Source organism: Phyllobates terribilis, unplaced genomic scaffold, assembly GCF_046119375.1.
Source record: "Phyllobates terribilis strain yellow unplaced genomic scaffold, ASM4611937v1 Scaffold_4__5_contigs__length_816908805, whole genome shotgun sequence".
NCBI classification, from domain to species: Eukaryota; Metazoa; Chordata; class Amphibia; order Anura; family Dendrobatidae; genus Phyllobates; species Phyllobates terribilis.
The window spans coordinates 360444364-360461827 of NW_027362764.1; the positions used below are offsets into that span (position 1 = coordinate 360444364).

At 41.5% G+C, this 17464-nt stretch overlaps 1 protein-coding gene across 2 annotated transcripts in view; it reads right to left on the reverse strand.

Annotated features, from left to right (window-relative positions):
* TRIP13 (thyroid hormone receptor interactor 13) overlaps nt 1–17464 on the reverse strand; it is a 121662-nt gene that overhangs the window by 87284 nt on the left and 16914 nt on the right. For both annotated transcript variants that reach the window (XM_073678440.1, XM_073678439.1), the window contains exon 2: nt 10886–10993. In XM_073678440.1, the coding sequence (XP_073534541.1) occupies nt 10886–10993 (108 nt within the window). The remainder of the gene's footprint in view (nt 1–10885; nt 10994–17464) is intronic.

Consider the following 17464-nt stretch of genomic DNA (forward strand, 5'->3'; position numbering starts at 1 on the left):
CCACCTCCGGAGCTTCAGTCTCTTTTGGTCCCTTAGTCGTTCTTGGACGATATCGGTCTACTTCTGAGAAGTCTTGCTGTGGTGGGAGATATTCACAGGGTAGTAGTAAATTCCGATGGACTATTCCGGTTTTCTTGTCTCCCGTTTCCAATCGGATTTCATACACTGGAATGTCATCAGCTTTCCTCCTTACGAGAACATACACTTTGTCTTCCCAGTACTAACAAAGTTTTCCTGGACCACCTTTCTCACGTACGTTCTTGACTAGCACCCGGCTTCCCGATGCCAATTCTGCTCCATAACATTTTTGATCATAGTACTCCTTACTCTTGCTCTGTCCTTGCGTAACCACTTTGGACGATATGTTGTATGCCTCTGCCATCAGTTCCTTCCAGTTCCGAACGTACTCTGAATACATTCTGTAAGTCTCTGACACCAGAGTATCAAACATGATGTCGATTGGCAGTCTTGACGATCGTTCATACAATAGGAAGAAGGGTGAGTAACCCGTTGCATCGCTCTTTGTACAGTTATAGGCATGTACAACTTTTGACAGAGAACTCTTCCAGTCTTTCTTCTCATCAACTGTTAAAGTGCGCAACATCGACAATAATGTCCAGTTAAAACGTTCCACATGTCCATTACCCTCTGGGTGATAGGGCGTTGTGTGGGATCTCTGAATTCTACAGTACTTCCCTAGCTTGGCAAAGAGCTGGTTCACAAATTCTCTTCCTTGGTCATGGTGCAACCTCGTAGGGAACCCAAACCTCAAAGCAAAATCATTGAAGATCTTCTCTACCGCTGTTCGACCCGATTTATTGGTGGTGGCATATGCTTGAGCAAATCGAGTAAAATGGTTCATCACCACCAAGATGTATTCGTAGCCACCCTTGCATGTCTCGAGATGTAGAAAGTATATTGAAACCATCTCAATCGGATACATAGTTTGGATGTTGCCCACAGGTGCCCGGGTTGATGTGTTGGGGAATTTATCTTTCAGACACCCACACTCCCTGGTCACGTACCTCTCAATATCTCTTGCATGTACGGAAAGAAGAAACGTTCATGGATCAAATTTGTTGTCGTTTCCACTCCCAGGTGTCCCATGTTTTCATGGAGTTCTTTGAAGACCAACCTACGGAATACTCTGTGAAGTACCAACTGCCGGTTTTGTCCTCCTTTACGATACAGGATACAGTCTTCACTGAGGTAGAGCTTTGTCCATTCTTTAATTAAAACAGATACTGCTGGTGACTCATTGTCTCTCTCCCGTTTACTTGGAAACCAATTTTGGTCCACATAAAGTAGTATTCTACCAATTATCTGATCTTGCCGTTGTGCTCTACGGATTTTCCCTTTTGGTAGTTGTTGAATAGACCAGGGGTGATCTTGTTCTCTCGCTTTTATGGTGGTTTCCACCATCAACGAACACCACAATGGTGTGTCTTCCTCGTGATAAGCTTGTACTGCTTGGGTAGTGCTCTCAATTGTTTCCAAACTGACTTCCTCCGAGCATTCTTACATGAACGCCTCAGGCTCTAGTGGCATTCTTGACAATCTGTCAGCATCCGCATTGCACTTTCCTGGCCTGTACTTGATGCTGAAATTGAAGTCAGCTAGTTCAGCGAACCCATCTCTGACCCATTGCATTCAGTTTGGCTGTAGTAAGGACATAGGTCAAAGGGTTGTTGTCAGTGTATAGCTCAAACTCTTTGCTGTAGTAGAGATGATCTCTAAATTGTTCACAGATAGCCCATTTCAATGCAAGGAATTCCAATTTTCCACAATGTTGATGGTAATTCTTCTCAGCGTCTGTCAACGTTCTAGAACCGTAACCATTGACTCTCATTTTTCCATCTTGATGCTGATACAGGACAGCTCCCAGTCCAACTTAAGAAGCATCACAATGAAGAACAAATGGTAAATTGAAATCAAGATATCCCAAGATGGGTGGTTTTACCAGGGAGTCTACTAGTTCTTTCAATACCTCCTGGTGGTCTGCTGTCCAGAGAATGGGCTGTTGAGATGAAACGGCGTTGTTTCTTCTAAGCCCGGTCCTACCTGCGTTCTTCTTTTTCTCCATAGGTGTTGTTGTCTCTGTCGTCCTCACCAAGAGGAAGCAAAGTGGGGCGGCAATCCTGGAGAAGTTCCGAACGCAAGTACGATAGTAATATCTGCCTCAACTCCCCGACGGTAGAGGGCCGTTAGTCTTTTAAGGCCAGTACCGGAGCGATTTCTGCTGGGTCCATGGTATATCCTTCTCCGGACACAATTTTCCCTAGAAATCGGACTTATCTTTTGAAAAGTTCACACTTCTTTTGGGTCAACTTAACTCTGTGTTGTTGATACAGTTGTAATATGGTACTCACGTGTTCAGAATGCTCCTGGAAAGTTTTGCTGTGTACCACATTGTCATCCAAGTATGGCTGTCAGATATCGCCCCTCAATCTTTCTAAACATGTCTCCATGTCTCCATAATCCTCTGGAATTCTGCTTGAGCTGAACTGAGACCAAACGGTATGCTGATCCACTCATATAATCCCCACGGTGTGACGAATGCTGTCAAGGGTCTACTGGACTCTTCGACAAACCTTTGGTGGTATACCTTACCTTGATCGAGGACAGAGAGCCAGGTGCTTCCTGATAGGCTATCCAGCAAATCTTGGATCTTTGGTATCGGGTGTCGATCAGGTACTGACTTCCGGTTTAGTTCCCGGTAATCACAGCAGAGTCTCAACGTACCGTCCTTCTTCCTAACACAGACAATAGAGGAATAAGACGACTTCGACTTTTGGACCCAACCTCTGTTGATGAGATCTTGTAAATATTCTTTCACTTCATGATGTAATGGTTTTGGCACAGACATGTAACTTCTGGTTACTGGGGTCATGTTTTGCAAATTGATTTTCAAATGCAATGACGGGATACAGCTTATATCAGAGTCATTTTTGGAGGAGGCATGACATTTCTCTCAGCATTTGTTTTGCTACTGCTAGATCTTCAGCACACAAGTGTTCCAGGTGTACTGGGGGATCCCAGGACCCCGAGGTGGGTTGCGCAATTTCGTCCCCTGGGCAACTCCTGTTCCTTGGTGAGGAGACTGAATTCACTGTAGACCCCTGGGCTGGTCTCACACTGGCTGGATATAGCGTTTAAACGGTTTCGATGTGACCTAACACAGTCCTATGATCCATTCTAATTTTGTGTTTCGTAGTATTCATCACCGGTACGGTCACTCGAGCAAACCCACCAGTAGGAATCCTAAGAACAGTCTCACCTTGAACTAGGCCTTCCGGAAGTTCTTAGGAGTCTTTTGGCACTAACATTCTTTTCTGGATTTTTCTTCCTGGTTCTACCCGAACTCCACACCTCACCCCGACCATTTGGTTTGCTGGGATGACGGTTGGGCGCAAGCCTACCTTGACTTCTTTTAGGTCCATTGTATTATGTGCTTTTTTTACTCTATGAATCACGTTTTCCGCCACGGCGTTGAGTATGGCGAGCGATGTGGCGATTGCATCCACCACCAGCGCCCCTGCCTTGTGCTTCGTGATGACCTCACTGATTACATTATAACTCAGGATAGGATCCTCTGCCACAGTCTGATCACTGGTCACGAGAAAAGGTACCAAACGCTCGATGGTGTTGCTGTTCTTTGTGGCCCTGAGTTGGAAAGTGACTTCCACCCTGCCTATGAAAGGGATTTTGGTCTGGTTGACGGCTTTGCCGTGGAGTTCCACTGGTCCCAAGAGTTATTTTAGTGACCGAAGGCAGGTATGTGGCAGGTAGCGCCTTCTCCATTCTTCATTTAAAAGGCTCGCTTGGGCTCCTGTGTCCCACAGAGCTTTTACTAGGAGTCCATCTAGCTGGCACTGTATAAAGCACCTTTCACCGATTAGGCTGATAAGGCTATCTTTACTGACTGAAGAATCCTCCTCCCATGAGTACATTGTTTGACCTCCGCACTGTAATTACCTAATGCCCCTGTCTCCCTTGCAGCTGTTGTAGATGGGAACACACTTGGAGATCGGCTGCGTCAGTACTTTTTACCTCATGCGCCTTCCTGGGGTTTGGTGAGATTTGGATTTGCTTCTGGGGCCTCGTCCGTGTCGCGGTTACCAGTCACCATTCACTGGCAACCTCCTGTCTTTTAATCCAAACGACCGTGACCATTGGCATTTCTTGGCATAATGTCCTTCCTCACCACATCTTAGACAGTGGAGAAACACCGTACTCTGATTTGATGAACGGCACGCTTCACAAGCCTGGTATCTTCTGTTTTGGAACCCACTCCTGGGTCTGAGGGATACCGGTTCTGGCCTGGAACTAATCAACTTTTTCACCTCGATCAAACTCAGCACGCAGTTCTCCTATTACTTCCTCCCAGTCAGCGTTGGCGATCCTCTCTTTTGTTGGTGATTTAAGGTTCCCTCTCGGAGGTGGCACTGGAGGGTCTCTATGATGATCTTCAGACTGGCCACTGGGGGTCTCAAACTTCAGCTCACTCATTCTGGTGATTTTAGGAGCAGAGCCTTTCTTTAACTTCTGTTCACTCTCTGACTCCAAACTAGCGGCCTCATTCATTTCTTCAATTAGGACTTCGTCCAAAATGCCAGGATCTTCTAGGTACTGTTTCAGCTGCAACTTGATATCTTTGCTGATTAATCCCGTTCCAATGATCTCAAGAACTTCTTCTGGACTAGTCCAGCATCAAACTTCTCTTCCGCTTCTACATTTCTGGATGCAAACAACAGTTTATCCTTCAGTTCAATTGCTCTGAACAAGAAATTTTGGGGTGATTCATTATTTTTCTGTGAGAGGTTAATGAGTCGGAGGAACAATTCTGAAGTACTCTTCTTTATAGTGCCCTTTTAAAATCATCTTCAGCTGTTGCAAGGTCAATTGACTTTTCATTTCTAGCATACTACAGAGGTTCAGTCCTGGGCTGATCACTTTCACCACCCCCTCAACGATCTCATCTGGCTGGTAGCCTTTCTGTAAGCCTGCATCGATCTGGTGCAACAAGTTCCTATAAGACAGTCTCTCTTTCTGTTCACACTCTCCAATTTGTCCCAGGATCTTGAATTCTTTCCTTATGGTGATTTGTGGTGTTAGAGAGGACTCTCTCCCTGATTTATCTAACTCGAGCAGGTTAAAGGTCCTGACTGAGTCTATCACCCGTTCAGAGGTTTTGATTGATTCCTGCAGGGCTGTTAGGGCTTTGAATTGTTCTTTCAATTCCTGTAGTTCAGTCTGTGGACGGAGATTCCAGCTTTTGGTAATCGGTGCCGCCCCTCCATCCTCCAACTTCAACCTGGTTAGAAACTGTGTTAGTTCCTGGAGGAATGTCTCCATGACGTCTTCAGCTTCCTTCTCACCCAGCTCATCCATTACAGATCACACACACAACTTCTCCCTCTGGCTACAGCCAGACAGTAAACACCATCCCCACAATCCCCCTGGGGCGCTGCTAAAACAATCCCCTTCTACTGTGACTTTGTTAACCACTCTAGTTGCTGGATGCTTCTGGAGCACAACACTTCCTGTCTCCTGTGCTTGCAACAGCACTACTTTTGCATGTCATACGGAGACTAGGGATCAAAGTAAAAAATACTCATGTCGCACAGTGGGACTAAGTGAAAAAAAAAAAATTAAATAAAACATGTAAAAAAGTAAAAAAAAAAAAAAAAACACAATAAAGAGCACAAAAATTATGAAAAGCTGATTTGACACTAAAAAATGCAGCCCTTTCATTGAAACAAAAATAACCGAAAAAAACGTACACATAATTGCTATCAAAGAGTCTGGAACAACCTGATCTATAAAACTGTCAAAGTTATTTATTCCATATGGTGAATGCCGTAAAAAAGAAAAAAAAAAAAAAACACCAAAATGTGACTTTTGCATCATACTGACACGCTTTTTTTTTTTTTTTTTTTTAAAAGCGATCAAAATACATCTGTAAAAAAAAAAAAAATAGTAGAAATGAAAACGCCAAACCGTCTTGCAAAAAACAAGCCCTATATGGCTCATTTGGCAAAAAAATAAAAAAGTTACAGCTCTCAGAATATGGTGATGCAAAAACAAATTCATATTTGTAAAATATTTTAGCGTGAAAAAGTAGCAAAACATAAAAAAAAATATGCATCTGATCTGGTATCGCTGTAATCGTACTGACCCGAAGAATAAATCGGTTTTATCACTTTTACCTTACAATAAAAATAAAAAATTTAATTGCAGATATTTGTTCATTTTGCGCCTAAAAATTCTGAATAAAACGCGGTCAGAAAAATGTTATGTTCCCCAAAAGGTTACAAAAAAACCTCTCCAACTCGTCACACAAAAAATAAGCCATACACCTATATGAATAAATCCTTATGGCCAAATGAACAGTATGGGCACCAAAATTAAGAAAAAAAATTAACTAGAAGGCTCAAGTTAAGATTTGCAAGATACTTTATTTACATATATAAAAGAGAATAAACATAAAAATGAATTCACCACAGATGGAGAAATATATGGTGGGTACGCCTGGATATATACAACATATGTAAAGGCCAACTCAGAGTATAAGGACACAATTATAAAAGAACCAATATGTGGGTGTATCAATACAGATAGTGTATTTTAAAGAGAAAGAGAGAGATATATATATATGTCCTAGACGGGGCAAAAAATGGAGTGGTCAGATGATACAGACCAGGGTGAAATCAAATATATACTCTTTGATATAATGTCAAATATCAAAGAGTAAAGAAAGTAAGGTGATGCGGTTATTAAACCCAAACAATGGGAATATATTAAATGCTCACTCCACGCCTGCCACAAGTATTAGAGCATAGGACTATTAGTAGTTAGCACAACATAGCAGATACAATAAAATATATAAGCCACCCAGCTAAATAATGAGACAATAGCTGAGAAAGAGCCAATAGGTACAGAATATTAGCTTAGGGTAAGGAATCCAGGCACCCACTAAACCCGACGCGCGTTTTGCATTGAAATGCTTCATCTCCTGAAATGTAGAATTTCCACAAGGGAGAAAATGGGCCCCATAATTTGTTATGCAATTTTTACTGAATGTTGCAGTTCCCCATATGTGGTTGTACGCTACTGTTTGAGCACAACGCAGGAATTGGATTGGAAAGAGCGCTACTTGACTTTTAGAAGGCAGATTATGTTTGAATAGATTGTGGGTGACATTAGCATAGACCCTGAACTGCCAAAACAGCAAAAAAAAACAAGGGACTCCATATTAGAAACTTCACTTCTTAAGGATTTCATCTGTGGGTCTAGTGAGTTATTTGAGCCCACAGGTGTCTCACACAATTTGATGACATTGGGACTTGGAAATATAACATTTCAGTGGTGAAAATTTAATTTTTTATTTGTTGCAAACTTGTCACTTAACACAAGGGTTAGTAGGTAAAACTGACATACTAATCATGCTGTTCAGAGGTCAGCGTGGGGTAATCAACTATAAATCCTATTTGTCATAGGCAATAAAAAACAAACAAACTAAGGACCCTAAAATATAACTTTTATTTAAAAAAAAATAAAATAAATAAATTATATATATATATATATGTATATATATATATATATATATATATATATATATATATATATATATATATATATATATATATATATATATAGTGTAATATAAACTTTAAAATTTGCAGAGGTCAGTACATAGTAATCTCTCATTTCATGTGTATTCATATCCTAGGATAAGTATGGTGCGGCCGCTACCTATACTCTCCTATTATGGTAGAATATAGGTAGCGTTCTGTGTCATGTTTTAATAGCAACAGTCAGTATATAATACAGATTGATACAATGTGTGAGGCAGAACGACCAAATAGATAGCAGTACACGAATAGTTATTTTAATTTCTGTACGTTTTACCATTTGGTATTAGTTATTAGACGACTTTATTCTTCTGGTCAGAGTGATTACAGCAAAACCACATTTATATCTCAATTTTTATGTTTTGTTGCTATCACAGTAAAAAATACTTTATAAAAAATCGTTTTTTTTGCAGCTATATTCTGAGAGCTGTAACTTCTTTATTTTTTGGCAAACAGAACTGTATGACGGCTTATTTTTTTGTACCATTTTGGGGAACATAACATTTTTTGATCACGTTTTATTCAGATTTTTTAGACGCAAAATGAACAAATATCTGCAATTAAATTTATTATTTTTATTGGACGGTAAAAGTGATAAGACCGATCGTGTCAGAACGATAACAGCGATTACAGATTTATATATTTTTATGTTTTGCTACTTTTCCAGACTAAAATATTTTACAAATATGAATTTGTTTTTCCATCGCCATATTCTGAGAGTTGTAGCTTTTTTATTTGTTTGCCAAATGAGCCATATAGGGTTTGTTTTTTGCGAGACGGTTTGGCGTTTTCATTTATACTATTTGTTTTTACAGATGTATTTTTGATCACTTTTTATTCAATTTTTTGTGTCAGTATGATGCAAAAGAGACATTTTTGGTGTGTTTTTTTTTTTGTTTCTTTTTTTACGGTATTCGCCATATGGAATAAATAACTTAACAGTTTTATAGATCAGGTTGTTCCTGACGTTTTGATAGCAATTACGGTATGTATACGTTTTTTCAGTTATTTTTGTTTTAATGAAAGGGCTGTGTTTTTAGTGTTGAATCAGCTTTTTGTGATTTTTGTGCGCTTTTTTTTTTTTTTTTTACATGTTTTTTTTTTTTCACTTGGTCCCACTGTGCGACATGAGTATTATTTACTTTGCTCCCTGGTCTCAGGCTTTGCTGCACTCATTTACTGCAGTGCATGTGACCTGTCAGTGTCTCACTGACAGAGCCTGTTAGACTCCGCTATAAGTAGGGTCTAACAGGCCACCATGATGTCATCAGGGTATCATGGCAACGATCAGCAGCCATGATTACCCTTTTTAACCACTTAGATACCGCTGTCGATTCCAGCAATATTTAAGGGGTTAATCAGCCCCGATCAATTCCAAAACTGGCTGGGGCCAATACCACAGAGTGTCAGCTGTCATGTACAGCTGTTACTTGCAGGAATTGTGCCCGCGACGGGATGCTATTCGCTTGTTCCTGATCGCTGTATTAAACAGAGATCCAGAATAAACGACCGTCGTTTTAATGCGGATTGGTGGTCATTAAGGGGTTAAGCAACATTGATTTGAGGATACTTTACAACCAATGAATACATAGTAGTCAGTTACCTTCACATACTAGGGTTAATGTTTTAGGCAGCCTCTGTGACCTGTACAGGAGGGCAGAGATGCAGCCATATACGGAAAAGAATTGTTACCTTTCATTCTATTACTACCTAATGAAATGGAAAATTAAATCTTCATTTGAACACTAGGTGATTTTCTGCATGCTCTTTAATATCGCACTTAAAAATCGCACTATTGTCAATTGTGATGTTTTAAAACTGCAATTGTTGGTGATTGTGACGTGTGTGTGTGTGTGTGTGTGTGTATGTATATACACACACCAGTTTTAGGGTATGTTCACACTAGGTGTTTTTTCTTTGTTTTTTATGTAAATTTTCAGCTGCTTTTTACAGTACCAGCAAAGTCTATGAGAGTTCAGAAATCTCATGCACCCACCCTGGTTTTTGTGTCATCAGTATTTTGTGCAAACTATAGAAAAAGACCAGTGAGGATAGAAGTTCAGTGTTGCTTTTTTTCCGTATCTTTACACACTACGATGCATTCAATTGCAAACTGTTAGCACACTAAAGTTGTCATCTACAGTTATGGCCGAAAGTGTTGGCACCTTTGAAATTGTTCTAGAAAATTAAGTATTTCTCACAAAGACTTTGAAAACATTTAGGCGGCCCGACAGTGCCCCCCTGCCGGCTGTGCCTGGGGCACATGCCCCCCCCAGATACGCCCCTGCTGATACCAGTAGGATTTTTATAGGGGAAAAGATCCCTATATGACGGTCTAAATTGTTACATTTGAACTATTTGAGATACAGCAGGAGTCCACTCTCAACAGTTTAGAAGACAGTCGGTAATAACTGCAGCACCTGTGAGTTAAATGGCAGGGATTGTTAGTATTCATGTATGGTCTATGAAACAAATCTATACAAGTATCCGGATAAGGAGATGGAAATATACCAATTTCAGATGACTGTGATAATTTCTGACAAGTTTCCGTCACTTAAAGAGGATGTCCCACAAACAAAAAGTGCAGCTTAATCAATAGATAATGAAAAAGGAATCAATTCCACAATTAGATGTGTTACAAAAACATTGCTGGACCAAGATGAACCTATAATGATGCTCCTGATGTACCCTGTGTAACTCCCAGCCCGACCATAGAGAGACATGTACCGTGTTATTTTCATGCTATGTTTTCACCCACATTACTTGATGTAATGCGCTGCTGTGATTTATTGAGACGAGCTCAGAGATCCTCTGCTATAGTACTTGGTCGCTACTAATTAGAAGAGCCCCTACCATCAGCAGTATTAGGGTATATCTACCTATCCTTACTGCCTTCATTAACTTTAATAGAAACAGCATGAGCAACCTGCAGCTAAGGCGTCTCTCCATGGCCAGGAAAGTAGTTACATGGAGTCCATCAAGGGCACCATTATAAAAAGTAACGTGTACAGCATAGCACAGCAAAAAAAAAAAAAAAAAAAAACCTATATAGAATTGCTTAATTTCCCATTAGTAAATAAACAGCACTTTTGTTACAGCTCTTTGAACAAGGGAAGGAAAAAAACAATGGTCAAAAACTAAAAATATAGGTTACAGTTTACATAAAGTTATGTCTTAAAAAATATGATTTCACCACCTTGTGAACGAATATTTACTATTTGAACATTTAATTGATCTTTAACAATACAAACCTGTTGGATTTTTGATGTACTTCTACATGTACTTGAAGAAAATCAACTAAATGTGGAAGAGCTCGTTTAAGGTCTCCTGCCGCTTCATCCATACTGCTCTGGCAGCTTCTAATTAAATGGAGAAAATGATAAAACATTTATTATTAGTTAGATTCTAAAAAAATGGTCCCTCATATGTTGAATTAAAAGAAAGGGTGTATTTACAAATGGCAGAATTCTTGCAGAAATGTCTTGAATTTTTTTTGTTTATCTTGTGTATTGACTTCAGCATACTCAGACATTTCTGTACAAAATCCACCATGTGTAATTATACCTGATAGTATAAAAGGGGTTACTCAGGACTTAGATATTAATGATTTCTTATCCTCATGAGTGTGGGGATATGAGGGGGGTCTGTCGCCCAGAATCCCTATCTATCTGCTCTGGCTGTGGCCAGATTTAGTGTACAGGGCTGTAACATCCCAGCTTGATACACTGTGTAGTGGCAGTTCTTGGGTACTGCAGCTCACCTATTTACTTCAAGAGGATTGTTTATGCTTTAATAAGAATGGGTCATCAAGATATACAGTGGGTAAGGAAAGTATCCAGACCCCTTTAAATTTTTCACTCTTTGTTTCATTGCAGCCATTTGGTAAATTCTAAAAAGTTCATTTTTTTCTCATTAATGTACACTCTGCACTCCATCTTGACTGAAAAAAAAAACAGAAATGTAGAAATTTTTGCAAATTAAAAAAGAAAAACTGAAATATCACATGGTCATAAGTATTCAGACCCTTTGCTCAGTATTGAGTAGAAGCACCCTTTTGAGCTAGTACAGCCTTGATTCTTCTTGGGAATGATGCAACAAGTTTTTCACACCTGGATTTGGGGATCTTCTGCCATTCTTCCTTGCAGATCCTCTCCAATTCCGTCAGGTTGGATGGTGAACGTTGGTGGACAGCCATTTTCAGGTCTCTCCAGAGATGCTCAATTGGGTTTAGGTCAGGGCTCTGGCTGGGCCAGTCAAGAATGGTCACAGAGTTTGTCTGAAGCCACTGCTTTATTTTAGCTGTGTGCTTAGGGTCGTTGTCTTGTTGGAAGGTGAACCTTCGACCAAGTCTGAGGTCCAGAGCACTCTGGAAGAAGTTTTCATCCAGGATATCTCTGTACTTGGCCGCATTCATGTTTCCTTCAATTGCAACCCGTCATCCTGTCCCTGCAGCTGAAAAATACCCCCATAGAATGATGCTGCCACCACCATGTTTCACTGTTGGGATTGTATTGGGCAGGTGATGAGCAGTGCCTGGTTTTCTCCACACATACTGCTTAGAATTATCACCAAAAAGTTCTATCTTTGTCTCATCAGACCAGAGAATCTTATTTCTCATAGTCTGGGAGTCCTTCATGTGTTTTTGAACAAACTCTATGCGGGCTTTCATATGTCTTGCACTGAGGAGAGGCTTCCGTTGGGCCACTCTGCCATAAAGGCCCGACTGGTGCAGGGCTGCAGTGATAGTTGACTTTGTGGAACTTTCTCCCATCTCCCTACTGCATCTCTGGAGCTCAGCCACAGTGATCTTGGGGTTCTTCTTTACCTCTCTCACCAAGGTTCTTCTCCCACAATTGCTCAGTTTGGCTGGACGACTAGGTCTAGGAAGACTTCTGGTGGTCCCAAACTTCTTCCATTTAAGGATTATGGAGGCCACTGTGCTCTTAGGAACCTTGAGTAACGTAGAAATTCTTTTGTAACCTTGGCCAGATCTGTGCCTTGCCACAATTCTGTCTCTGAGCTCCTTGGGCAGTTCCTTTGAGCTCATGATTCTCATTTGGTCTGACATGCTCTGTGACCTGTGAGGTCTTATATAGACAGGTGTGTGCCTTTCCAAATCAAGTCCTATCAGTTTAATTAAACACAGCTGGACTCCAATGAAGGAGTAGAACCATCTCATGGAGGATCACAAGGAATTGGACAGCATGTGACTTAACTATGAGTGTCTGAGCAAAGGGTCTGAATACTTATGACCATGTGATATTTCAGTCTTTCTTTTTTAAGAAATTTGCAAAAATTTCTACATTTCTGTTTTTTTTCAGTCAAGATGGGGTGCAGAGTGTACTTTAATGAGAAAAAAAATGAACTTTCTAGAATTTACCAAATGGCTGCAATGAAACAAAGAGTGAAAAATGTAAAGGGGTCTGAATTCTTTCCGTACCCACTGTAAGTCTTGGACAACTCTAAGAAAAAACAAACAGAAAACACTGAAAACCTGGCAAGAAGGCGGGAATCTTCTAAAGTAAAGAATGATGCATTATTTTCAAAACAAATACAACCACCAGCTTAGTTAGCTCCCCTGTATGTCACTTGAGCGCTGAGGCCAGTGAATGGCTATAGTTGTCTTGTGAAGGAGGATACCCAAAATTACCCCCCACTTGGCATTTTTCATGTTTTGCTACCTCACAACCTGGAATTTCACTGTTTTTTTTAGGGTTTGCATAAATTCATGTAAAGAACATGCCTACAGCTGTAAACATTTGATTTCATTTTTATTGTGAAGCAAACAGCAAATAGGTCAAAATAACTGAAAACTTCAGTGGGCATAACTATTCACCCTCTAACATCATTACTTTGTCTTCTCCTCAACTCTAACCATTTTCCCGATCCCCCCTGCTGCTGAAAAACATCCCCACAGCATGATGCTGTCACCATCATGTTTCACTTTGTGGATAGTGTCTTTGGGAAGATGAGCTGTGTTGGTTTGGTGGCAGACATAGCGTTTACATTGGTGGCCAAAAAGTTCAAGTTTAGTCTCATCTGACCACAGCACCCTCCTCCATACATTTGGGGTGTCTCCCATGTGTCTTTTGGCAAACTCAAAATTAGCCTTACAATTTGTGTTTGTAAGTAAAGGCTTTTTTTCTGTCTACTTTTCCATAAAGGCCACCTCTATGGAGTGTACGGCTTATTGTGGTCGTATGGACAGATACTCCAGTCTCTGCTTGGGAACTCTGCAGCTCCTTCAGGGTTAGCTTTGGTCTCTGTGCTGCCTCTCTGATTAATGCCCTCCTTGACAAGGCTGAGAGTTTCCATTTTATGATAATGGATTTGGTGCTCCAGCGGATCATCAGAAATAGGGTTGAGTTATAAAAAAATGCCCCAGACTTGGTGGTTAGTGATGACTCTTGCTTAACCCCTTAATGACTGCTGATATGCATTAAAGCAGCGGCCGCTAAGGGCCCTGTAATGAGAATACAGGGGGGTGTACTCACGCTGAGCGCTTTATAGATAACGTGCTGAGAATACAGGGGGGTGTACTCACTTACAATGAGCGCTGTATGTATAAAGTACTGAGAATACAGGGGGTGTTCTCACTTACGCTGAGTGCTGCGTGTATAACATACTGAGAATATAGGAGGGTGTATCCACTTACGCTGAGCGCTGTATGTATAACGTACTGAGAATAAAGGGGGTGTACTCACTTAAAATGAGCGCTGTATGTATAACGTACTGAGAATACAGGAGGGTGTACTCACTTACGTTGAATGCTGTATGTATAACAAAATGAGAATACAGGGGTGTACTCACTTATACTGAGCGCTGTATTTATAACATACTGGGAATACAGGAGGGTGTACTCACTTACTCAGAGCTGTATATATATATATATATAACGTAGTAAGAATAAAGGGGGTGTTTTCACTTACACTGAGCGCTGTATGTATAATGTACTGAGAATACAGGGGGGTGTACTCACGCTGAGTACTGAATATATAATGTACTGAGAATACAGGGGGAGTACTCACTTATGCTGAGCGCTGTATGTATAATGTACTGAGAATACAGGGGGAGTACTCACTTACGCTGAGTGCTGTATGTATAATGTACTAAGAATACAGAGGGAGTACTCACTTACGCTGGGTACTGTATGTATAATGTACTGAGAATACAGGGGGGTGTACTCACGCTGAGCGCTCTATGTATAACGTACTGAGAATACAGGGGGTGTACTCACTTACGCAGAGCGCTGTATGTATAATGTACGGAGAATACAGGGGGTGTACTCACACTGAGCGCTGTATGTATAACGTACTAAGAATACAGGGGGAGTACTCACTTACGCTGAGCACTGTATGTATAATGTACTGAGAATACACGAAGGTGTATCCACTTACGCTTAGTGCTGTATATATAACGTACTGAGAACACAGGCGGTGTACTCACTTACGCTGAGCGCTGTATATATAACATACTGAGAATACAGGGGGGTGTTGTCATGGGTGTGTCAGAGGTGACAGACAGTTGCCCTGCAGTAGTTTGCAGGAGGTATCCACGTTTGGCAATGCAGATAGCTGCCTAGATAGAAGGCTGTGTTTAGGACTCAGCGACTACCTCCTTTTAGTCTGGGTGTAAATATACCTGGTGTGTCTAGGTGGGCGTAGCCGGTTATACTCATTTCTGTTGGAGTTCTTCTAAAGCAAAGTTATTATTTCCCTGTGTTGTCTTCCCCTTTTGTCTTTAGCGTGCTAGCGGAGGTTGACTAGTGCTCATCTCCTTCCACTCCCAGCTATAGCCTTACGCCAGGGATAGTAGGGCGAGGCACGTGATCGGCGACAGCTGCGGAGGCTGTATAGGGACGTTAGGGGGAGATATCTGGACTAGCGTCACCCTTAGAAAGTCACCTCTTTCACCTTTCCCTTGTGTCTGGGCTCTCTTTCCCTTTCCCTTCTGTGTTGTACTCATACCTAGCATGACTTTCTGTGTTGCACTCACACCTGGCGTGACAGTGCTATTGACATGACATTCTCACTAGATGTGCGAACTACTCATCCAAACCACAGATGTCCATAAATTAAGTTGTGTAATAATGAGAAATGACACAATGAAAAAGTATTGAATACGCTTACTGAAATGTAATGAATACTTTGTACAAAAGCCTTTGTTGGTGATGACAGCTTCAAGATGCCCCCTGTTTGGAGAAGCTAGTCGCATGCATTGCTCGTGTGTGATTTTGGCCTAGTCTTCCACACAAACACTCATCAAATCCTGAAGGTTCCGTAGGCTCCTTCTATGAATTCTGAGCTTTTTTTCCTTCCATAAATTTTGTATTGGATTCAGGTCAGGTGATTGGCTGGGTCATTGTAGCAGCTTTATTTTCTTTCTCTGAAACCAACTGAGACTAGGTTGACTAGTGCTCATCTCTTTACACCCCCAGCTATAGCCTTACGCCAGGGATAGTAGGGCGAGGCACGTGATCGGTGACAGCTGCGGAGGCTGTATAAGGACGTTAGGGGGAGACAGGGTGACACTAGTCCAGATTAGGAGGTCACCTCTTCCACCTTTCCCTAGAGTCTGGGCTCCGTTTCCCCTCTGTGTTGCACTCACACTTGGCGTGACATTATAGCCATCTGAGCACGTTTTGGGAGAGAAAAAAAAAGACACAAGATTGACATTTTTTTTTTTTTTCTTTGTGTGTTTTTGGACATGCACCTTTTTTTTCCTTACTCCCTTTAGTATGGGATCAGTTACAGAGCTAAAGTTGCGCTGTCTGTCTCTGGAGGTGAATGACCTCCGCTCTGAGGTTCAGCTGCAGTATCAGTGGTTACAGGCCGACAATGTGGGGGGCACTGCAGGTAGGCCTGTCCAGCCTGAATCCAAGATTGCCCTCCCAGATAGGTTTTCAGGAGGTAGGGACAGTTTTTTTGTGTTTAAGGAGGCATGCAAATTGTATTTCAAGCTTCGTCCCTACTCCTCCGGTAATGAGGTGCAACGGGTTGGCATTGTGATCTCTCTGCTGCAGGGAGATCTTCAGTCGTTACCGCAAGATTCGGTTTGTTTCCAATCTGTGGAGTGGTTTTTTGGAGCTCTTGCCCTCATGTATGATGACCCTGACCGAGTCGCCTTGGCTGAGTCTAAGCTATGTCGCCTTCAGTAGGGGATTCGGTCAGTGGAAACATACAGTTCAGAATTTCGCAGATTGGCAACGGATTCCAAATGAAATGACTCAGCCCCTCACAAAATTGACTTTTAAGTGCTAACAGAAAGGTTGAAATATGCCTTGGCAGTATATGATACCCCTCAGTCCTTGGAGGCTGCCATGTCTTTGGCCATAAGTCTGGATAGGCGCCTTCAGGATAGACGAGTACGACCTCCTTCTCCCGGGCCTTCTTGTCGGGGTTGTGTACCTTCGCCAAGGGAGCGGTCTGGAGGTGAACCAGTACTGGGGGAGGTGGAGGAACCTATGCAGTTAGGGAGTGTCTCTACATCATTCATCTCCTCGGCGATTCGCAGAAGTGGGAAAAAGGGACACTTTGTTGGGACCTATACTTCAATTAAACAAAAAGAGACTAGATTAACTCTCAGTAGTCTGGAGTTGGATAAACAAGGGGTGAATTTGTGGCCAAACTGCAATTCCCGCTTTGTCCTGACTGCAGAGGTGGTGCTAGAGAGTAAAATCGAAAAAAATTCTGTGTTTGTTGACAGTGGAGCCGGGGTCAGCATGGTTGATGCCGAGTTTGTGGCCCCGCTTGCTATGCTTTAACTGAACCTATTTCCATCTTTGTCATTGACTCGGCACCACTTGCACAGAAAGGATTTACTCAGATTGC